Source organism: Elephas maximus, chromosome 15, assembly GCF_024166365.1.
Source record: "Elephas maximus indicus isolate mEleMax1 chromosome 15, mEleMax1 primary haplotype, whole genome shotgun sequence".
NCBI classification, from domain to species: Eukaryota; Metazoa; Chordata; class Mammalia; order Proboscidea; family Elephantidae; genus Elephas; species Elephas maximus.
In genome coordinates, this window is record NC_064833.1 from 66,347,529 (window position 1) to 66,372,658 (window position 25,130).

General features: G+C 36.1%; 1 protein-coding gene across 1 annotated transcript in view; it reads right to left on the bottom strand.

Annotated features, from left to right (window-relative positions):
- Window positions 1-514: 514 nt before the first annotated feature.
- HNF4G (hepatocyte nuclear factor 4 gamma) overlaps window positions 515-25,130 on the bottom strand; it is a 28,935-nt gene continuing 4,319 nt past the window's right edge. The window contains exons 3-10 of the mRNA XM_049854029.1: window positions 22,201-22,295; window positions 19,251-19,357; window positions 16,544-16,699; window positions 12,143-12,230; window positions 8,383-8,535; window positions 8,019-8,255; window positions 6,883-7,005; window positions 515-636 (exon numbers count right to left, since the gene is read on the bottom strand). Of these exons, the coding sequence (XP_049709986.1) occupies window positions 515-636; window positions 6,883-7,005; window positions 8,019-8,255; window positions 8,383-8,535; window positions 12,143-12,230; window positions 16,544-16,699; window positions 19,251-19,357; window positions 22,201-22,295 (1,081 nt within the window). The remainder of the gene's footprint in view (window positions 637-6,882; window positions 7,006-8,018; window positions 8,256-8,382; window positions 8,536-12,142; window positions 12,231-16,543; window positions 16,700-19,250; window positions 19,358-22,200; window positions 22,296-25,130) is intronic.

The window sequence follows — 25,130 nt, forward strand, 5'->3', positions numbered from 1 at the left end:
AGAACGCTCATAGAACTGATTCATTTGCAAAGAAATACGCCCTATTCTACAGCAACTACTTTATTTTTCTAATCTGCAAGTTTATAATTTGTAAGAACTTGGTTCATTTTATACTAACCTGGAATTTCTCATTTACTATTCTCCATCAAAAAAGGACACTTAGTTCTGCATCACACCATGATAAAGCAATTATTTACAGATTTAAATTAACATTAACAAATAAAAGTAGTACATAAGATTCAACTGGTTCAAACACAGTGCAAAGGCAGTGAGGAAAACACAGTATATAAACATATCCAAATTCAGATATACATTGGTTTTATCAGTAGGTTTTAAATGACAGCAACAAAAAGAACAACAAAAATGAGCACATAAACCAGAAAGTAGGATACCCTCTTATAACAGCACCATGGAGAAGGCTTGGCCAAGAGTTTGCCAAAAGCACTATCCTGAGATATTTGAAGACCAGCAATTTTTCACATTTATGCAGTGCTGTTGGGAAGTAAACATAGTTTCACAATTGCTTTTGTTTGGGGAGAGACTGGTGTGAAATGACTGAAGCTTGGTTTGCAGTTATTTTGTACTGTTCTTGTCCAGAGCCTTGTGGTGGGGAAGGGAGTGGGGTTTCAGGAGTGGCTGAAAAAGAATCAGACAATTGTTTGTGATGATGGCAGTCAACCCAACCCACCCTATTAAGCCATACACAACCCAAGATGCATTATCATATTTTGTAAATGTTTCATATTTAAAGTAGTGATTTGTAAAATGCATTATCTTTGCATCAACATTCCATTGGAGATGCACTCCCACACTTTTTCCCCAAATAGCATTAAACTGGAATAGATCATGCTTAAAAATTTTAATATACACTTGAAAGTGTATTCTGTCTTTCTTAATAGAATTTATATGCATTTGATTCTCTCACAAACCCAGCAGCAAGAAGTTAGTCAAATTAATTAGCAGAATGATAATTTCTCCAACTTTTGGAAAACAAGCTTTATAATTTTTGCAATTGCAAACTGCACTTAAAACACATTTGGTTTGGACTCCACAAATTCAGACATAACAGACAGCATAAATTAAGGTTAAGATCCTTTTCAAGTGTTTTGAAATCTACATTGTAGTCCAGAGCATCTGAAAAATAATGGTTTCCTCACTTTAAAGTTATTCTACTGTAATTGAGCTTGCCTGTTCCTTCTCCATCAATGCAAAGAGCCAGTCTGAGTATTTGGGAAAAAATATATACATAGTTTGAATACTTCGTTGCTTGGGATACTATTTCTTCCTGCTGCAAAATATTGCCACATCATAAAATCATCTAAGAACTATTCTGTGCTATGAATAAATTCAGAATATTTTCATACTCATATATTCTTATGCCATATATCTAACAGAATTAATAAACAGAAAATATTTGATTAGACCAAAGCATTGCAAACTTTATAGTTTTTTATTCTCAGATAGTTTTCTAAAAGTTTTATACAAAAACAAGAACAGTCCCCTTTTGCTTGGTTTTCTTTATACATTCATTTTTTATTAGTAGTAAGTATGAATTAGCAATGACTTAGAAACATTTTAGCTGTAATTTAATCAAAAATATGAACCAGAAAAAAAAGCCCACTGTCATTGAGTTGATTAAGACTCACAGTGATGCTATAGGACAGAGTAGAAATGCCCCGTATGGTTTCCAAGGAGCATCTGCTGAATTCAAACTGCAGACCTTTTTTTTTTTTAGCAGCCAGACTCTTAGCCACTACACCACCAAGGTTTCCAAGAGAATAGCCAAATTTGCTTTATAAAATTATTTCTGAGTATTTAGAATGGATCTAAAACTATGACGGCATGCTCCAGAAGACCAAGAAAATATGCTTGAACTTAATAACCATATATACAACTAAATATTTTTGTGTATGTCTTGTATAAAATACAAACTTGTATAAAATACAAACTATTCCAAATTAAACAAGCAAAGTTTTCCCTTACAAATGATTCTCATAAAGGTTGTTTTGAAAGAAGAAAAATAAAAATGAAAAGAATGATGATTCTTAAAAAGACTATGGTTAGCAAATATGTTTTTAAAATATCAAAAACTACTTTTTAAAAAGTAAAGGACTCATCCACCAGCAGAATTGTTACACTGTCTTGCAAGTTGATGCCCTATTGCTTAATGTGCTGTTAATGTGTTTTATTTTCTGAGTTTGTGAATAACTGATCTCTAAGAGATCCAACGCCTGGGACTAGCTGGTGTGGTACTGAGCTGACTTTCTCTCTGCTCTTGTTGCTAGGTGCCATCAAGTGGTTTCTGACTCACAGCAATCCTATGCACAACAAAATGAAACACTGCCAGGTCCTGCACCATCCTCACAATCGTTGCTATGTTTGAGCCCTTTGTTGCAGCCACTGGGTCAATCCAACTCATTGAGGGCATTCCTCTTTTTCAGGGACCCTCCACTTTACCAAGCATGATGTCCTTCTCCAGGGACTGCTCCCTCTTGATAACATGTCCAATGTATGTGAGGAAAGTCTCTCCATCCTCGCTTTCAAGGGGCACTCTATGTATTTCTTCCAAGACAGACTTGTTCCTTATTCTAGCAGTCCATGGTATATTCAATATTCTTCACAAACACCATAATTCAAAAGAATCAATTCTTCTTTGGTCTTCCTTATTCATTGTCCAGCTTTTACATGCATATGATGAGATTGAAAATATCATGGCTTGGGTCAGGTGCACCTTAGTCCTCAAGGTGACACCTTTGCTTTTGAACACTTTGAAAAGGTCTTTTGTAGCAGGTTTGTCCAATGCAATGCATCTTTTGATTTTTTGACTGTTGCTTCCACGAGTATTGATTGTGGATCCAAATAAAATGACATCTTTGAAAACTGCAATCTTTTCTCCATTTATCATGATGTCACTTTTTGGTCCAGTTGTGAGGATTTCTGTTTTATGCTGAGGTATAATCCATACTGAAGACTGTGTTGTCTTTGACCTTCATCAGTAAGTGCTTCAAGTCCTCTTCACTTTCAGGAGGCAAGACTGTGTCATCTGCATATTGCAGGCTGTTAATGAGTCTTCCACCAATCCTGATGCCATATTCTTCTTTATATAGTCTAGCTCTGAATAAGTATGGTGAAAGGATACAACCCTGATGCACACCTTGCCTGATTTTAAACCATACAATATCCCCTTGTTCTGTTCAAAAGACTGTCTCTCAGTATATGTACAAGTTCCACGTGAGCACAATTAAATGTTCTGAAATTCCCATTCTTTGCAACATTATCCACAGTTCGTTGTGATCCACACACTCCAGTGTCTTTGCATAGTCAATGAAACATAGGTAAACAATTTTCTAGTATTCTCTGCTTTCAGCCAAGATCCATCTAACATCAGCAATGATATCCCTCATTTCATAACCTCTTCTGAATCCAGCTAGAATTTCTAGCAGTTTGCTGTTGATGCACTGCTGCAATCATTTTTGAATTATCTTTAGCAAAATTTTACTTGCATGTGATATTAATATTATTTGATAATTTTCACATTCCATTGGATTGCCTTTCTTTGGAATGGGCACACAAATATGGATCTCTTCCAGTCTGTTGGCCAGGTAGCTGTTCTCCAAATTTCTTGGCATAAATCAGTGAGCACCTCTAGTGCTGCGTACATTTGTTGAAGCATCTCAATTGGTATTCCGTTAATTCCTGGAGCCTTGTTTTTTGCCAGTGCCCTCAGTGCATCTTGGGCTTCTTCCTTCAATATCATTGGTTCTTGATCCTATGCTACCTCCTGAAATGGTTGAATGTAGGCCAATTCTTTTTGGCACGGCTATTTTTTTTTTACTAGTATATTCTTTCCACCTTCTTTGATGCTTCCTGCATCATTCATTATTTTGCCCGTTACCAAAAAAAGTCTGTTGTCATTGAGTCTATTCTGAGTCATAGCAACCCTATAGGACAGAATAGAACTGCCCCATATGGTTTCCAAGGAGCAACTGGTGGATTCGAACTGCTGACCTTTTGGTTAGCAACCATAGCTCTTAAACGCTATGCCACCAGGGTTTCCATTTTGCCCATAGAATCCTTCAAATTGCAACTCAAGGCTTGAGTTTTTTTCTTCAGTTCTTTCAGCTTAAAAAATGCCAAGAGTTCTTCCCTTTTGGTTTTCTAACTCCAGATGTTTACACATTTCATTAAAATACTCTGCCTTCTCAAGCCACCCTTTGAAATCTTCTCTTCAGTTCTTTTATTTCCTTACTTTTTCCATTCATTTTAGCTACTCTATGTTCAAAACCAAGTTTCAGAGTCACTTCTGACATCCACTTTCATCTTTTCTTTCTTTCCTGTCTTTTTAATGACCTCATATTCTGCTCTTATATCCATTACATGGAGAAGGTGACATCTACTTTGCAAGGATGGTCCCAAATTAATGTGTTTCAAGTATATTGGGATACACAAGTTAAATATTCCCATACTATTTCCATAATTTCTATTCTAACAATTTCATTTCTGCCTTTCTCATAGACCCAAAGAACTTTGTGTTTCAGACACAATTTACACAAAGATCTATCAGGGCTCTCAGCATCTAAAGGACAGAGTAGATAACATGCATTTTTCTGGCTTCCACTTTCCCTAGTGCTATGCAGCACTCAGGTGTACTCACTAAATTTTTGTTGCATTCCATTGAACACTGGGGTAAGACCGCATTAGAATTAGCTGTTGTTAAGTGCTGTCAAGTGGATTGCGACTAATAGTGACAGAGCAGAACTGCCCCATAGGGTTTCCTAGGCTGCAATCTTTACGAGATCAAACTGCCAGGTCTTTCTCCTATGGAGCAGCTGGGTGGGTTTGAACTGTCAGTCTTTCCGTTAGCAACCAAGCTCTTAACCATTTCGTCACCAGGGCTTCTTTTAGAATTACCTATTAAGGGCTATTATAGGTTCAGTAGGTAATACAGGCATGCATAATAATTACATCACAACAACTCAAGTCATCTCAGAGGCAAGAGGTCAAAAGTAAACCTGAGATTAATCAGTATAAATTCAGAAGCAATTAATTCTAGATATTTTGTCAAATAATTAAAGATTTTTATCCCTGCGGTAGCTTAGAAAAATACAATTTGCACTAAAGCCAATATAGTTTGCTGTGGTAAGCTCATGATTTCAGTTCCAAAAAGTTTTCACATTATAGGAAGTCTTCACTTTCCATAGTTCTTATCTGCATAAATTTCAGTTACCACAACTTAGTTAAGTAACACCAGCCTCCCAACAAGACTGTTCAATTTCAGTTACTATGGTATATTAAGTATGAGTAAGTGCATAAAATGGGGTTCCTGGGTGGTCCAAACGGTTAAGTGCTTGGCTATTAACCAAAAGGTTCAGGATTTGCAGCCGCCCAGAGACTCCTCAGAAGAAAGGCCTGGAAATCTACTTTCAAAAGATCACAGTAACTTCCAAAAGATCATAGTCATTGAAGACCCTGTGAAATGTAGTTCTGCTCTGAAACACTTGGGTTCACCACAAGTCAGAATCGACTTTCTGGCAACTGGTAATTGCATGAAGCACAAACTTTATCGCTAGCTCTTCAGTCTACGATTCACTGTATAAATAACAGATGCATGTTATAATCAGTGACCAGTCAGATCACTTCTTTCAAAATCTGTGTATCCGTTTTTTAGGTCAAGCACTGACAGCAAGCACTGACCACAAATGTGTAGCTGTGTTGCCTCATTGTCTCACAGTAATAAATCCATATGACATTTTACCAAAATGGATACTTGAAAAATTGACCAACAAAGATGAGAGAGTAGCAAATAAAAGGTGATTACACTGGAAATGAAATTCCAATCCAAGGTAAATGGAAATATGGAAAAAATAATTGACCATGGAAATGTAGGCACTGCTGCCATTTGAGTCTCTGAACACGCAGCCCTAGGAACTCAGTGAAGGCAAACCAGTGGACATAAATAAGGAATCCAGTTGTGGCAAAAAGACAAAGATATCCCAGAGGAAGCAAGACCAGCAAAAAACTTCACACTAAATAAATTCTCACAGATATTTCATGACACTAAATATTCAAATTATAAAATGTTGGAAGTCGATCCAAACTTTAAAAGGAGTAAAATTCACCAATGCATAGAAAAGATGCTCACTTTGTATCATAAGTTATATGATCAGAAGGCAAGTACTGTTCAAATTACTCTTCATATTTTTTTTTACAGAGAAATAGGCCGTTTAAATTCTCAGCGTATCTACTGTTTTAAATTATGATGTACTAACGGTTAAAGCACTCACTGCTAACTGAAAGGTTGGCAGTTTGAACTCACAATGGTTCCACAGAAGAAAAGACCTGGTGATCTGCTCCTGTAAAGATTACAGCTTAGGAAACCCAGTGGGGCAGTTTTACTCCGTCATACAGGGTCGCTATGAGTCAGAATCCACTCAACGCCACACAACAATAACAAACATTTATAACCTATAGTTAAGAGAGTTTTTAATGTTTGACAAACATGGCTAAAGGTCACCAGCAATCATAATTTTGACATTGATTATTAAGATTGCTTTGCACGGTTTCACCTTGCTCAGTTATTTTTATGGTCCTACACTGCCATGCAAGGCAAGGACTGCCTGTACATTCTTTTGTGATGCCAAGACCTATGAAGTAGAAAGATTTAGTTACTCATAGCTCCATTTTTAGAAGCAAACTCAGGCTTAGGGAGAGTAAGTGGCTTTCTGAATATCACTCGATCTCCCATAGTTGAGTTCTGAAGGGCAAGTTGTATTCAATTTTTGCAGTTTCTGGGTACTAATATATTCTTTCCCCAAATTCGACTTTTTCTCAAGTAAATAAGTTTAAGAAATACTATTGTTGAAAAGTAGCCCAAATACTTACAGATTTGGTCTGGATGAACCAATGTTGACATGGAACTTATAAGTATAGTTTGCCCAGTTAATGGATCTTGAGACAAATGTGGGTGCATAGGATGATGGAGATGACTAGCGTCATTGGAAGCACCTATAAATGACACAGAGATGCTTGCGTTAGTGATATTTAATCAGGAAGAGCACATTTACCTTGGAATAAATGCTTTGATTGACAGACTGAAAACTGTTATTTTTGCAAAGTCTTTTTGGAATTCAGAAATAAATTAATAGAACCACTGCCATTTTAAGGAAAATGTCAGCTTTCACCGTACGTTGTCTAGATTAATGTTGTATTATATTATGTTGTATATTAATAACGGACCCTGCGTGCTGTTTCCTGGAACACTTAGGTTTGTTGCCTATGTTAAGGCAATTCCAAGAATCACTTACCTCACTTTTAGAGTATTTGGGATCACCCTAAGAGCATGGACAAGTTTTATTTCAGAAAGATATCATTAGAAACACATTAAGCACCAGAAAACTAAAAATAAATAAAGTGATTTTACAAGGAAATCTAATTTAGATTAGAACAGAAAATAAATGACTTCTTAACTATTCCTGACATTTAGTGCAGCAATGAAATCTCATTCCCCCTCTCTCACTCTTTTGTGTCAATTAATTATTTCAGGAACAAAGTGTTCATTTTTAAGACTTTACTACATGTATTTTTAGGTTATGTTGCAATTCCAGAGTCCTTAAGATTTTAAAGGAGTCTAGGCATATCTATATAGGCATATATAGATATATATGTTTCAAGGTGCCCTAAAACTAGCTAATGAGTTTCTATTTCTATATTTGGAAGGACCTGAAAATTGAGGTAGGAGGGACTGTGTGGAGCAAAGACGGTGGGAACTAATAAGAATGGGGTTTTGAATATGATTCAAGTATTTTTGTCTCCACCCAATACGTCTTACAGACTTTTGAAATATAAAAAACTGAGTTGGATGTAACTGGCAGAAGAAAGGAAAAAAAAAAAAAAAGCCAGAACACGCAGCAACTTCAAAAGGTGAAATAAATATGGACAAAAAATAAGTAGGTTTAACTTGTTCCAAAGTACTTCATGTGATACTAATAAATAAAATGGAAATTCTTAAAGATACTCACCACCCAGTAACATTTCCTGCAGTAGGTTGTCAATTTTAACCATCCCAAAAAGTTTCACAAACTGTATTTGCTCGATCATTTGCCACGTGATGCTCTGGAGCGTGGGCAGCAGCAGCAGCAGCTCCCCAAACCGCCCTCGGGAGTCGTACTGCCGGTCATTGATGTAGTCCTCCAAGCTGATCTGAACTTGGAACCGCATGTTCTTAATTTTTACTGGGTCACTTAGCCCTTTTGCATCTAATAAAGGAATAACATGGGTAACCCAAAGATTTAATCTAACCAGAGTGTGAGAACAAACTTCTAATATAAATAGTAGCTCAATTTTCACTATATGTACTTTTTTTAGGGAATTTTGAAAACAAACCTGGGTCAAAAAATACAATTGCCTTCAAGCAAGCATATTCATTGTCATCAATCTGAATTTCTTGAAATGGTCGGACTAGCTCATCTAGGATCCGATTGGCTACGCGGCTTATCTCCACTTCACAGCTGTTACGGTGAATAACATAGTTGTTACCTAGGAAGAAATAAATAGCCATTCCCCATGAATTATTGGCAGGCATTGTTTTAATTTTCACAAACCAATGTTTAAAATGGTCTTCCCTTATGTTATATTAATAGCACTTTCTCTCAGTAGGGAGCAGTTATGTTAGAAAAACTTAAGAACACTTGTTCGGTGCCATCTAGTTGGTTCCAACTCATAGTGATCCCATGTACAACAGAACGAAACACTATGTACAACAAGACGAAACACTGCCCAGACCTGCGCCAGCCTCACAATCATTGTTACGCTTGAGCCCACTGTTGTAGCCACTGTGTCAAACCATCTCATTGAGGGTCTTCCTCTTTTTCGCTGACCCTCTACTTCACCAAGCATGGTGTCCTTTTCTAGGAAATGGTCCCTCCTGATAACATGTCCAAAGCATGTAAGACGAAGTCTCGCTTTCCTCGCTTCTAAGAAGAATTCTGGCTGCACTTCTTCCAAGACAGATTTGTTTACTCTTCTGGCACTCCATGGTATAGTCAATATTCTTCTCCAACAACATAATTCAAATGTGTCAATTCTTCTTCAGCCTTACTTATTTGTTGTCCAGATTTCACAAGCATACGTGGCAATTGAAAATACCATGGCATGGGTCATGCACAGCTTAGTCCTCAAAGTGACATCTTTGCTTTTTAACACCTTAAAGAAGTCTTTTACAGCAGATATGCCCAAAGTGGTATATCATATGATTTTCTGACTGATGCTTCCATGGTCATTGATTCTGGATCCAAGGAAAATGAAATCCTTGACAACTTCAATATTTTCTCCATTTATCATGATGTTGCTTATTGGTTGTGAGGATTTTAAGAGCATTTAAGAATCAGTAACTTTGATAATGTGATCACATGCATTTTAACAACCTCAGTCACTAATGATAACACTAAAGTACAGACTAATAACAAGCTAATAATTGACAAGGGAGAAACAAAATATAATGATTAGCTTCCCATTATGTCAGTCATCTAGTAGTGTCTTACTCATTAATGAATATAATACAAAACCTAAAGAATCCTTCTTGCTACAAAAGATTAAAAATATTCTTTCTGTACTCTAGGTGAATGTAGGTATAAATACTATTAAGACACAATTTTAAAAAGCCTAACTAAATAAGGCTGATTTTTAAAAATTAGCACATTTATTCATGAGTTGCCTCACCTAAACAGTAAATTCCACCTTCCTGTGTTTCTTTGGAAACCCTGGTGACATAGTGGTTAAGAGCAATGGCGGCTAACCAAAAGCTCAGCAGTTTGAATCCACCAGGCGCTCCTTGGAAACCCTATGGGACAGTTCTACTCTGTCCTGTAGGGTCACTATGAGTTGGAATCGAATCCATGGCAATGGGTTTTTTTGGGGGGGGGGTATTTCTTTAAGTAGAGGTGAGATGACCATGTTAGGGTGCTAGGTTCAAGAGAAATCAGAAATAGAACAGAGAGCTGGACCACTCAACCCCTAGAGATCTTTCTAACTTAAACATATGGTTATACTGTGGTGACTACTTATTACAGCTTCTAAAGTAGCAGCTAAATTGTTCTCTTCTAGTTTTATAAAAGGCATAATATTCTGAATTTTTTTTCACTGCAGGCAAAGATCTTCAGGGTAACAGCATGCACAAAAGTATTCATAAAATATTTTCTTTCTTATGAAGTACTTTCCTGAAATATTCAGAGTAAAACAATTAAACTACATAGTGAAACATTTTATTTTCTTGGTCTACTGTATTCAGATCTATAATGAGAACAGTGTGGCAGGTGTTTACTAGAACTTCAGACTTGAAGGAGAAGTATAAAATAGAATTTAAGAGCCTAGTCTTCCCAGCAATATCATGTGGTTTAGAATCCTGGCTCCATCCCTTACTAGCTTTGAGAGCTTAGGAAAACTCTCTCTCATTCTATTTCTTCATTTGAAAAATAAGCTGAAAGTAATAGTATCTATCCCTTAGGGTTATTGTGAGGATTAAGTGAGATAGTGTGTAAAAAAATGTAAAACACATAGAGTGATGTATCTTACCTAGGAAGACCTCAATAAATATTAGCCAAAAAAAAAAAGACCCACTGCCATCGAGTTGATTCCGACTCATAGCAGCCCTACAGGACAGAGTAGAGCTTTCCCATAGAGTTTCCAAGGAGGGCCTGGTGGATTCAAACTGCCAATTTTTTGGTTAGCAGCCGTAGCTGTTAACCACTATGCCACCAGGGTTTCAATAAATACTAGCTATTGTTAAATTATTTTAAATTTGTTTCTATTTGGGGACAAAACATCTATCACAACAATAGAACAAATGATATAGTCATCAGTTCACACAAGCCAGAGTGCAGCTAATAAGCACTGGAGGGATCTTCAACTCTCTCAACAGGAAGCCTAATTTTAGGAGTCAAGTAAAGTGGAGAAATTGGACTACTTATTTAATGAAGACACAAACTTGTCCTATGTGTTTTATACCCCATTGCACCTGCCATTCTACTCTTGCTTCTAATTTCACTGCTATTTAACTATCAGGATTTTTTTAGCCATTGACTTTCTCTTTTTTTTTTTTAACTTGAATTGCATGACATATCACGGGCAGTTAGAGCACAGCAGTCCAGCTGCTGTTGAGTCAGTTCTGACTCATGGTGACAGCATATGTGTCAGGGCAGAATTGCGCTCCACAGGATTTTAAATGGCTGATTTTTTTTTAAAGTAGATCACTAGGCCTTTCTTCCAAGGTGCCTCTGGGCGGATGTGAATCTCCAACCTTTTAGTTAGCAGCTGAGCAATACCTGGCTAGTGCAAATGGTTAACCTGCCAAAAGGCTGGAGGTTTGAGTTCACCCAGCCGCTCCTCAGAAGAAAGTGCTGATGCTCTGTCTCCTTCTGAAAAATCAGCCACTGAAAATCCTCTAATGCACAGTTCCACTCTGACACACATGAGGTCGCCATGAGTCAGAGCCATCAGGACAGCAACTGGTTTGGAATGAGATCACAGCAAATAAGTCTATCCCTTAAAAGTATATAAAACAATATATTTTAGAATAATTAAGCAGACACTGAAGGAGTAAAAAAAATCAAAAACCAAAAAAAAAAAAGAAAAATAAAACCAAACCCAGTGCCGTCGAGTCAATTCCGACTTATAGCGACCCTACAGGACAGAGTAGAACTGCCCCACGGAGTTTTCAAGGAGCGCCTGGCAGATTCGAACTGCCGACCGTTTGGTTAGCAGCCATAGTACTTAACCACTACGCCACCAGGGTTTCCAAAAAACATCAGAGCTCCATTAATCATAACAGGATCTTGCAAATCATCAATTCTTTATTCTGATCTAATTTAAAAATACTTCAAAATTGTTTATTGAGAAACATATATATATATATTTTTTTAGTCTTAGTGCACCCTGATCATCTCACCGCTCTCTGAACTATCTGAACTCCTCTGTTGTCAAGGCAAGGAAAAATATAGCCCCAGTGAGGATACAATCAATGAAATCCAACCTGTGTATGAGTGCACCATTTCATAGTGTTTGTGAATGCGTGGTATATACAGACTAGGTCTTGTTTATTACTGTAAGTAAAAATATGCATAATTTCTTCTTAAAAAAAAAAACTTACCCAAAAGCAAAATATCTTTATAAACCATGGACCTCTTTGTAGCTCCAAGCAGTAAGTGTTCTCCTGCGTGAGCTCTCAATAGTGCCACCTTAATGAAAAATTCCAAGTTTAACAATTAATTATACAACAATGATTAATCATGGTATAATATTAATCTCACTAATTCACAGTCATCTGTAAGCCTTGGTCAATTTTTTTGTTTGTTTTAACAAATTATAATGCTCATAGATCTTGCTATCGTTAAGCTTCTAGTTTTCTATCTTACCATGCCAATAGACTTTTGCCTTTCTAATTTCAAAACTATCTAAAAGGTCAATATAATGGTAAGCAAAACGCAGAACAGACCAGTGTTTTGTAGTGAAACAGACTCAAACAGACCAGAGTCCAAACATTAGCTTGGCCACTTACTTAGCTCTTTGGCCTTGGGTAAGTTAACTAGTATGTCTGGGACGCATTAATTTTTATCTATAACATAGAGGTAGTGATAAAAATCTCCAAGTGTAGTCATGAGGATTAAATGAGAAATGTATGTAAAACACAACCTCCTACACATAACACACTGAATAAACATGAGCACAGACAGGACCTGTGATGCAGCTGAAAGAGAACGAGCTTGCTTTCTCATGGAGATCTGAGTTCTGCCACTTTCTAGATTGGACCTCTAACCCGTTGCACCAAACTTTGAATTCAGCCTCATTATCTACTCAATTACCTACTGGACATCATCCCTAGGAAGTATAGTAAGCATTCTCATTTTAACACATTCCAAAGTACTGTTTTGCCAACATCTTCATTATCTTAGTAAACGATACCACCATCCAAAGTGTTAGTTCTCACTAAAACCAAGCGTCTATTGTGATTCCTCTGTTTTCTTCATCTCTCTCAGCCAATTCCACAGAAAACCCTAATGGTTACTTCTCCAAAATATATGCCAACTGATCCACTTCTATCTACCTCCATTGCTACCATGCCAACCCAAGCCCTCATCATTCTTTTCCTGGGTTATTGCAGTACACTCCTAATAGCTAATAGGGCTCCATGCTTTACTTCTGATTCTTCCGCCCTAAATCTTTCTTGACAGAGCTTTCAGGGTAATATCTGTATAACAGTGTTCAGCTAATACCACCGCTGCGCTGAAAATTCTTTAGTGGTTTCTTATGGTTCTTAGAATAAAATCCAAACTATCTCTTAATGATGGCCTCCAGGGAGGGGCTGGGGGGATTGTGTTGCTCTGACCTCATTTTGTCACATCCTCTTGCCTATGTTTCTCCAGGCCCATTTTTCCTGCCTCAGAGACTTTGAACATACTGTCTGTACCTCCAAAGCTTTCTTCTCAGATCTTGGGGTGCTTTGCCCTTGTCATTTAGGTATCAGTGAAAATCTTCTCTGATCCTCAATTTAAAGTAGCTCTTACCCCAGTCACTCTTGGACAACTCATCTCATTGAGCTTTTATAGCATTTTATAGAACTTATCCCCACCTAGAATTAACTTACTCATGATTTGTAAATTTGTTTATTGTCCGTCGTTCCCAAATAAAATGCTAACTTATGAGACTAGTAAAGCAATCTGCATTTTTAGTGAATACCTATATAGTATTTAAATCAAACTAGTAGGGGCCTTTTGTGGCAGCAGTAGTAGTAAATACTTATTTGATGAATTTGCTGAGTAAATTTAATTTTTTTTTTTTAGGGTTGAGTTTTTTTTTTTAAAGTGTAAAATGAGGTGATGATACCTATGAAACAAAGCTCCTAAGAATATTAAATAAGATCATGTAATTTATAATGGAACCAAAGCTACTTGCCCAATACCTTATGCATAACAGGCATTTGCTAATCCATTGCTATTAATGTTAAATGGTTAATATTAAAGTGTTAGCACATAAAAATTAATTTTGACTGGTTACTGGGTTTCAATTTACCAATTTTTAAATTCTTGCTCTCATACATAAGTGAGCAACTCCTAAAGAAGGGTGATGATAAAAATATGAAAGTGATAAATAACAAAACTCTACTTATATTGCTTTAGGGTGAGATTAGTAGATTTTAGCAATTTAGCATTATTTACTCTGGTATTTTTGAATCTGCCAGGCACTCCTTGGAAACTCTATGGGGCAGTTCTACTCTGTCCTATAGGGTTGCTATGAGTCAGAACCGACTCGATGGCACTTACAGTTACACTCTGGTATGGATTACACCTTCATTACGGATTACACCTCAACTTAAAGAAAAACAGAAATTCTCACAACTGGACCAATAAGCAACATTATGATACCAAAAACCAAAAACCTGTTGCCATCAAGTCAGTTCTGACTCATAGCAACCCTATAGGTCAGAGTAGAACTGCCCCATAGAGTTTCCAAGAAGCGGCTGGTGAATTCAGACTGCCGATCTTTTGGTTAGCAGTCAAGCTCTTAACCACTGTGCCACCAAGGCTCCCAAACATCATGATAAATGGAGAAAATATTCAAGTTTTCAAAAATTTCATTTTCCTTGAATCTACAACCAATGCCCATGGAAGCAGCAGTCAGTAAATCAAATGATGTATCAGGTAAATCTGCTGAAAATGACTTCTTCAAAGTGTTAATAAGTAAAGATGTCACTTTAAGGACTAAGGTGTGCCTGACCCAAGCCATGGTATTTTCAATTGCCACATATCCATGTGAAAATGGTACAATTAATAAGGAAAACCACAGAAGAATTGATGCTTGAGTTATGGTGTTGACAAAGAATACTGAATATACCATGGACTGCAAAAAGAATGAACAAATCTGTCTGGAAATACAGCCAGAATGCTCCTTAGAAGTGAGGAAGGTGAGACTTGTCTCACGTACTTTGGACATGTTATCAGGAAGGACCAATCCCTAAAGAGGGACAGCATGCTTGGTAAAGTATAGGGTCAGCAAAAAAAAAAAAAGGAAGACCCTCAGTGAGATGGATTGACACTGTGACTGCAACAATGGGTTTAAACTTATCAATGACTGTGAGGATGGTGCAGGACCAGGCAGTGTTTGGTTCTGTTGTACACAGGGTGGCTATGAGTTGGAACCGACTCAACGGGACCTAACAACAACAACTCTGGCATAATCTCCTGAGCCAAGCTATCTTTATGATATGTCAATAACAGTGACTCATACCAGGAAAGCAGTTACAAAACATTTTAAGAATGATTTCAGATTTCAGAGTTGTTTTTCCCACCCCCTACAACCAGGTGAAATGCCCTCTATAAATGTAACTGCTAACTTCCTATATTCCTTTTTTTCCAATTATGTAAATATCTTGCCCTTTGTTTTTTAAAGAATTGTCCCCTTTTCCATTTGATTGTGTTTTTGTTCTTTGTATAAATGATAAAGAGCACTGATTAGAGAGCATAAAAAGATACATTGGTATAACAAATGTCATGGTTTATTCAATGTGGGGGAACTGGAAGTTTTCAAATTATTTTTATCTACATAAAAGTTATACACTTCTCACTAAGAGGAGTCCTAAATGAATCTGAAACTAATAATCTAATCTTCAAAGACTAATTAAGAAATTAAAATTTCTAACTATTAATTGGGGCCCTGGTGGCATAGTGGTTAAACATTTGGCTGATAACCAAAAGACTGGCAGTTCTGATCCACCAGCTGCTCCTTGGAAACCCTATGGGGCAGCTGTACTCTGTTCCATAGGGTCAATATGAGTTGGAATCAACTCGACTGCCTTGGGCTTTTTGTTTGTTTGTTTAACTATTGCCCAAAATGTTTTAATGCACAGATGACAAAGTATGAAAATATTCGTATTAGGAAGAAAAATTTAAAAAAAAAAATCAATCTGAATTCTCTCTTTTTCTCTATAGATTTCCAAGTATGATACTACAGGCTGAGTTGCCAGATATGTAATTTTCATACAGTAAATCCTAGAATAAAATAGACAACATGAAAGGTAAAATAGCTACATATTTCATAAAATCCCTACAAAGATACCAATAGATCCTGTGTAGTTTCTAAGAGTGACCTGGTGTTTCTAAGACATTTTATATGGCACTTTCAATAAACACCAAGACACAATGGTGCAACCTTGCCCTTCCACACATTTACCTTCCAATGCTTTGTCTCATAATGCCAATTATGTGATCTGTCTTTCTCCCTCACATAAACTTTCTAAACTCCAAAAGGGCAAAACATTGTAGGCCTTGTTCAACTTTTCTCTAAATCAACAAGTTTGCTAGATCATTTAAATAGAAGTTAAGTTGTACCTCTTGATAGAACCAGAAGGTGAATGGATGGGAAAAGGCAATCTTCTTCTCAAGAGATAATTTAATCTTTGTCAAATATACTAAATCTACCACAAGTATAGTTAAAAGAACACAAAACTTAGCCAAATTTAAAAAAAAAAATCATTCTTAATTTCTTTAACTTATACCTGATCATCCAATGGTAATTCGCAGAAGGCAGGAATATATTTAGCCCACTCCACCAGGACTAGAAGTTGCTGTTTCATAGATTCACAGACATCACCAATACTTGCAATTTTCTTAACATTTATGTCAGTACTTGCCCCAGGACTTGAGCCAGAGATCTAACATTAAGAAGAACATCATATCGATTCATCTTTTAAAATAATACATGCCTGGTATTCCTCTTTCTTCCATTATTGCAATAAGTAAATCCCATTGAAGTAGGCAGTATCGTTGTTACAGTATCTTGAAATATACTAAACATTTTATAATTGATAAAATATCTATCAGTTTATAAATTAAACCGAAAATACTTAATGCGTAGCATAATGCTTTGGGAGCAGTACCTTATCGTAACAGTTAAATCTGTATATTAAGTTACTACAACTTTTGGCAGAGTTTTGTTCATTCAAAATGGCTACAAAAAGAGATATCAAGTAATCAAATGAAATATGTTCTATGATTTTATTTTTAACTGAAAAAAATGGTATCTCCAAGAAGGAAATCCATATTTAATCTGTTGAAGCTTATGAAAAAAATGCTTTAATTGGATAAAGTTTACCAAATTGGTAAGAAAAGATTTAGACAGAAAGCCAAAGCTACTGATGTTGCTGCATGCCATGGATTGAATTGTGTCCCCCCAAAATATCTGCCAAGTTGGCTAAGTCATGATTCCTAGTATTGTATGATTGTCTACCACTTTGTCATCTGATGTGATTTCCCTATGTGTTGTAAATCTTATCATTAGAATGTAATGAGATAGATTAGCGGCAGTTATATTGATGAGATCTAAAAGATTAAAGTGTCGTAAGCCAATCTCTTTTGAGATATAAAAGAAAGAAGCAAGCAGAGAGATATGGGGACTTCATACCACCAAAAAAGCAGTGCCGGGAGCAGGGCGTGTCCTTTGGACCCGAGTTTCCCGCACGGAGAAGCTCCTAGGCCAAGGGAAGATTGACGACAGGGACCTTATTCCAGAGCTGACAGAAAGAAAAACCTTCACCTGGAGCCAGCTCCCTGAATTCAGACTTCCAGCCTACTGGACTGTGAGAGAATAAACTTCTCTTTGTTAAAGCCATCCACTTGTGGCATTTCTGTTATAGCAGCACTACATGACCAAGACAGCCATGATTCCCAGTATTGTGTGGTTGTCCTCTATTCTGCGACCTGATTATCCTCCGTTTTGTGATGTGTTATAAATCCTGGCCTCTATGACTGTGGTTATGGTCACATTTGGGAGTGAACTGTTATGTTAGTGAAACAGGATTAGGTTATGTTTGTTATGTTAATGAAGTAGGATTAGGGTAGAATGTATCTTGGGTCACCACCCTTCACTGTCCTACAAGAGATAAAAGAGAAGTTAGCAGAGGGACTTCCTACCATCAAGAAAGAAGAGCTGGGAGCGGGGGTGTCTGTGCTAAGTTCCTCAACTGGGGAAGATTGATGACAAGGGCCTTTGCCCAGGGCCGACAGAGAAAGAAAGCCTTCCCCTAGAGCTGACACCCTGAATTCAGACTTCTAGCTTCCTAAACCATGAGAGAATAAATTTCTGTTTGTTGAAGTCATCCACTTGTGGTATTCCTGTTACTGCAGCACTAGATAACTAAGACACTGCATTAAATGGAAGCCCATCAAAATAAAATTAAGAAATTGACTACTGGCTCAGTAATATTGAAGAGCTTAACATATAACAATAAATATTTAAAATCGCATATAATTTGGAGCTATATAAAAATATAAGTGGTGTTAAAATGCCTTTTTGCTGAGAAAAGCATCCTCGAAAATTCTTATAAACTTAATTATTGAACATGTGTGTGTATGTGTATCTTTATGTATGCATGTATATTCAATCATAGCTCCCTTAAGTCATCCTATAAACACTTTATAGGACTATCAAGTAATGATGGTGATAAGGGGGATGTTAGCCTTATCACATTACCCTTGTGTTATCAAAAATGAAAGTAGTTGTACTTACTCATAGGAGTTGATGAACTACTTAGCTATTTCATAATTGGCTTTATAATAGAAAAATATCATTAGCATTTCTAATTGGGAGAATGCTAACATAGACTATTTTCTTTGTTTTCCTGATTCTTCAATGATTTATTTTTATGTATATAATCAATAGTCTATTTTTTGTTGTTGTTTCGAACTGACATTCTCTTTCTAGAAATTCAAATTAATGAAGCACCCTCTTGTGCTTTCTGAATTCTACTTCTTTCCTTATATATCTGTTTCTAAATCAGGAGGCCAAGGTGACTTCTTGAGTCCAAAAGTCATTTTCAAGGAAGAAAGTGCCGATGACAACTCTCAACTAAACTCCACAAAAGTTGTGGTAACTGGTTTTACAGATTTAAGCAATAAAATAAAATACTTCCCCCAGAACACTGTCTCATATATTAAGTATTTTTAACCAACCTTGAAAACAAACTTTTTTAAAACAATCTTAGACTTAAATGCATTTCATTTATCCACTCAAAAAATAGTGTCTTATCCAGGAAAAGTCAAAACGAAAGTCAGCAATTCCACTAGTACTTTCAAACCAAAGTTCTTGAATCGCTATAAATGTAACTGATGTTAGTAATGAGTACATTTGGGCAAACTAAGACTATTTTAACATTACACCTAAATAAACATATTAAACAGGCATGGATGCTGGTGGGCACCGGGTACCTGACGAGACAGAACTTCAGCTTGTGCCAGCGTGTTAATGGAGGGGATGTTGCTGCCATCAAACGTGCTTCTTCTGGTGCTTATTCTGTCCCGTTCATTTTGGACAGCTAGGGGAGAAAATCACAGTATTTATTGATCGGATCTCTTCAACATATGTTGAGACATACAGTTTTAAGTAAACTCAAATAGGAATGTGAGAAGGGGCCCTTCTAAAGTCCCCTGGTTGGGGGAAAGTATGGCTGAAGGTATTTTTTTCATTCTGTACCACTTTAAAAAGGAGGAAGAACCAGGCTTCTTACTGGAGTTCATAAACTATCACCATTTAGAGCTTCGTGATGGCATTCATGTTAGAAACTGTTGGATCAGCCAGTTCAGTCATGCTGTATTTTTAAAATAGGATGGTTCTTTCTTCTCTCAAAGTTAATAAAACCATTAAGATAACCAGAGAAAGAGTATTGCCTATGAGTTTGACCAGGTCAAAGATAAGAGTATATTCACTGTCAGAAGATGTGAGTCATAGAAATTTGAAACTTCCATTTTCTTTTTCATATAAAACACTAGTGAAAATGGAAAGTAACGTGATCTTATTTAAGGTGATTTGAAGATTGCAATCTTATGATCGCCTATGAAATACTGTCCTTTGGGCAGTTTACAAACATGAATAAAGCAAAAGTTGCAGCATTTATGGCTCTACCCTTAGATGACAGAGGTTGGAATACCAGCATTCTGGAAAGGCTAAGAAATTATAATATCATATAAAAGGCTTCCGAGGGAGCTAGGTCTACTTCCTTATTTCTGAAAGGAAAGATTGCATAATGTATTTTCTAAAATTGCTTACTAAAAACCTCACTTTTAAAAATAAGGAAGAATGTGAGAGGGGTCATTAACTTGTATATCTGTTATATAAGAATAAACTAAATCAGATATCAGACTTAGATTTCAAAACTTAAGTGGGAAAATTATATTTCTTCACCTAAAAAAAAAAAAGTAAACAAGACCTGTAGCCCCTAAGCTATCTAGGTAAATGCTTTTTACCCTGTTCTGCTGGAAAGGCACTAGACTCTCAGAAAATTTTTTTCTGCAATTACTCTTTAATTATAGAAATCCACCAGTTTTCTATGTCAAAACATAGTAATAACCTAAAACCCTAGCGCTGTCGAGTCGATTACGACTCATAGCGACCCTATAGGACAGAGTAGAACTGCCCCGTAGAATTTCCAAGTAATATAAACTGAAAACTTGCTACTAACTCTCAACTTCATTAAGTTGAAAAAGAAAATACTGGACTTTTTGTCTTTAAGAAAGTTAAGTGAATCATCATTTTCTTGTAATATCATATTTACTGAAAGCTTACACTTTTCTTTTTTTTTTACAGAAATTGCTATTGATTTTCAGCCTAAACTGACTCATGTAAAAATGCATACTTGGAGATAAAAGATTAAGATATTAGCTATGCTTTTATGAATTTCATTTACATGATCAATCTTTCAAAAAAAAAGATATTATGAGCATTTGTAATCTCTTCACTGCTATCATTTTTGACATAAAACCATGTATATATGTATATTCCCATCTAATTAATCTTGATATTATTCTATTATAGTAAATAAGAGAACTATATCTACTGTGAAATGAAAAAGTTACTGCCTAATCTATTTAGAAAAAAAAAATTCATTATTTCTTCTACAACAGTAGAAAATATAATTTTCCTAATTTTGAAAATAATTTTGTTTCACAAATTTTAAAATTCACATAAGAAATATAGGATTGTGATTTGTGCCTTTGTAGACGTCAATATGGGGTTCAAGGAGGAATGGATGACAATGATTGACAAAGAATAGGCTTAATCCCCAAAACTACCAAATTGAGCTTTTATGATATTAGAAATAAGTTGTTTTGAAGTGAGAAAATTCTTCCTTAATTTTATGACATTCATTTTCCCTTCTTTTTTTTTGGGGGGGGGAGCTAGTCATCTGAACAAAATTTTTAATCTCTTTAAAATATTGAGTGATAAAGGGGAAAAAAAAAGCTATGTTCAAGACAGGTTTCTTTGATAAACTTTGAACTTCTGTAGTATAAAGAATTGACTTAGAGAATGGACTTGATTTTTTTTTAAGTTTGTGAAATAGTCTGTTGAAAACATCCCTTTGCACATGACAAGCCTAGGCATGCGGCAAAACTGAAAAGCATAAAAATCTTGCAGCTGATAAAACCAAAAAAAAAAAAAAAAAAGCATTTCCATGAAGTCAATTTGTAGCTACTATTTCCTGCCAATATTCAGAAAGTGTTCAACATACTGCCTTCTAAATTAACCATATTTAGAATGCAGGATATTAAATTCAGATTATTTAATACGTTCAGAATGAAATTAGTACACAATAAAATAGAGTATCTAGTTTACTGTCTCTGTCCCCCAATAGAATAAGAAAGGAAGCATTTTATCTGTTTTGGTCACTACTAGAACATTTTGAAAGTAGTGATGCTCAATAAATATGCATCAGTGGATGAATAAATGAAAAGTAGATGTTCACTTAATTTTTATGAAATGAATAAAATAGTCAATTGTTATTGACAATAAAGAAACATGAATTTAAAAATACATTTATAATTTACAACCCATTAATAGATTTTGCCATTTATTTCTGAAAGGGATATATATATGCGTGTGTATATATATATATATATATATATTTTTTTTTTTCCCCTAGGGATAACATAGTGGTAGAGAGAATGGTCTCTGGAATCAGACAGTTCACCAAAATTATACTGGCTCCAGTACTTACTAGCTGGGTGATCTTGGGCTAAATTTTTACTTGAGGAATTACAGATTCTTCATCAACACAATAAGGAAAATCATAGGACACAAGTGAAAGGGTTATTGTGATTAAAGAAGAATATGTGTGTTATCATTTTTCATCAGAAATGTTAATTATCACTTTATTATTATTACCTTCTTTTTTCATTCCTGCTCTAAAACACTTTCTTAATCGACAATATCTACATTGATTCCTTTTGTCTTTGTCAACAACACATTGCCGACTGAACCTATAATATCAAACAAAGAAATATTAGTTTGTGGAAAATTATTTTTTATCAAAAAAGCAAAGAAACATACAATAGACTTTAAATAAGTATGGTCAAATTTGCTCACTAGAAAGAATGCATAAGAACAATTACCTATGGCCTTTCCATAGGGTCTCATCATCAGCATATATGCAGAAACACAAGTCCCGCCTCTCATGCAGTCTTCAAAATAAAATAAAACTGAACGTCGTTTTATAAACTTTGCTATGAAAATACTGATTGTTCATTGTTAAATGATTTTGGTTTGATGGAGACTATGTCAGAACATCATATCCCTGTACTTTTATGGTTTCCTCTTTGTAAAAATTCTGTTACCACCTAAGATTCCCCACTGGTCTTACCCCACCAGGAGCAAGGCAGAATGAAGAAAACTGAAGACACAGGGGAAGATTAGTCCAAAGGACTAATGGACCACAACTACCACAACTCAGCCTCCACCAGATTGAGTCCAGCACAGCTAGATGGTGTCCGGCTACTGCCACTGACTGCTCTGACAGGGATCACAATAGAGGGTCCCAGACAGAGCTGACCTGCCAAAGACTGCAGAAACCCCGAGAGTATGGCCCCCAGACACCGTTTTAGCACAGTAATGAAGTCATTCCTGAGGTTCATCCTTCATCCAAAGATTAGACAGGCCCATAAAACAAATCAAGACTAAAGGGGCACACCAGCCCAGGGGCAAGAACTAGAAGGCAGGAGGGGACAGGAAAGCTGGTAAAGGGAACCCAAGGTGAAGAAGGGAGAGGGTTAACATGTCATGGGATTGGTGACCAATGTCATAAAACAATATGTGTACTAACTGTTTAATGAGAAGCTAGTTTGTTCTGTAAACCTTCATTTAAAGTACAATAAAAAAAAATTCTCCTATTAAGTATACCTCACACTGAAATAAAGTTTAAATACTCAGCAACATATCAAAAGACAGTCGAGAACAGCGTTGAGAGTATAGACTATTGCACCCACCAGCATGGATATAATAATTAAAAAAAAAAAGCAAAGTGTTGGTGAGGATGTGGAAAAATTGGACTCCTCGTAAATTGCTAGTTGAAATGTAAAATAGAGCAGCTGCTTTGGAAAAAAGCAAGGTTTGGTGGTTTCCAAAGTTTAGGCATAGAGTTACCACATTATCCAGTAATTCCGCTCTCAGGTATATGCCCAAGAAAAATGAAAACGTATGTCCACACAAAAACTTGTACATGAAGGTTCATAGTGGCATTATTCATAATGGCCAAGAAGTGGAAACAATCCAAATGGCCATTAAACAAAACGTGGTATATCCATACAATGGAATATTATTATCTGGTAATAGGAAGGAAATACTGACACATGCTACAACATGGATGAACCCTGAAAACCCTATGCTAAATGAAAGAAGCCAGACACAAAAGGCCACATATTGCATGATTTCATTTATATGAAATGTCCAGAGTAGGCAAATTTATGGAAATAGAAAATAGATTAGCAGTTGCCTCAAACAAGGGTGGGGGACATAGTTGGGTAAAAATGAAGAGTGACTGTGAAGGGTACAGGGTTTCTTTATAGGGTTACGAAAACTTCTAAATTGATTGTAGGGATGGTTGTAAAGCTCTGTAAGTATACTAAAAAGCTAAATTGTACATTAAAAAAAAAAGAGTACAGTGTCTGGATTTAAACCAAATCTTGGCTTCCAAGTATACCCTTTACTATTAATCCAACTTAGGCACATTATTTAATAAAAGTTAATTTACAATTGTAAAATCGGGACAAAGGAGAATTCGCCTTAAAAGGCTGTTGTGCGAATGTATTTTTAACTTTAAAGAGTTTGGGGCAAATTTTAATCATGTAGTAAACAACATCTCTTCAAAATTCTGACATAAGATTACCCCTAAGTATTGATACTGTTGTCGTGGGTGGTTGAGTCGGCTCTGACTCATAAAAAAAAAAAAAAAAACGCAACCCTATATAACACGGTACAACTGCCCCATAGGATTTCCTGTAACCTTTATGGGAACAGATCTACAGATCTTTTCTCCCACTGAGTGACTGGTGGGTTCCAACTGCCAACCTTTCTGGTTAGCAGCCCAGTGCTTAACCATTGCACCACCAAGGCTCTGTAAGTATTGATATATACCTAATTATTTGTAGTTGATTGTTAATGGTGAGAATAAAGGAATATATTTTATTACTTATAAAAGAAGATAGGAAACCCTGGTCGTGTAGTAGTTAAGTGCTACAGCTGCTAACCCAAAGGTCAGCAGTTCAAATCCATCAAGCTCTCCTTCGAAACTCTATGAGGCAGTTCTACACTGTCCTATAGGGTCGCTATGAGTCGGAATCGACTTGACGGCAATGGGTTTTTTAAAAGAAGATATTTATTCTAAAAAATATGGGTGGCCACTTAAAAGTCAATTAATCTGAAGCCTACTCTGAATCAATTAAGTGTTATGCTATCATGGTAAGGAAAAAAACAAAAACATTGTTCATTTGGGAATACATGTCTCAGGAGATCAGTTTACCAATAAAAACGAAAGGGGAACACATCCAATAAAAATTAAATCAATAAAATAGCTGAATAAACATATTGGAGCCCCGGTGGCGAAGTGGTTAAGAGCTTGGCTGCTTACCAAAAGGTCAGCAGTTCAAATTCACCAGCTGCTCCTCGGAAACCCTATGGAGCAGTTCTACTCTGTCCTATAGGGTCACTATGAGTTGAAATTCAAGTCGATGACAATGAGTTGTGTATTTGATCCTGGTGTAGGGATTAAAGAGATAAGCATTACCTGTCTCCTCCATTCAAGGAAACTACTAATGGAGTGC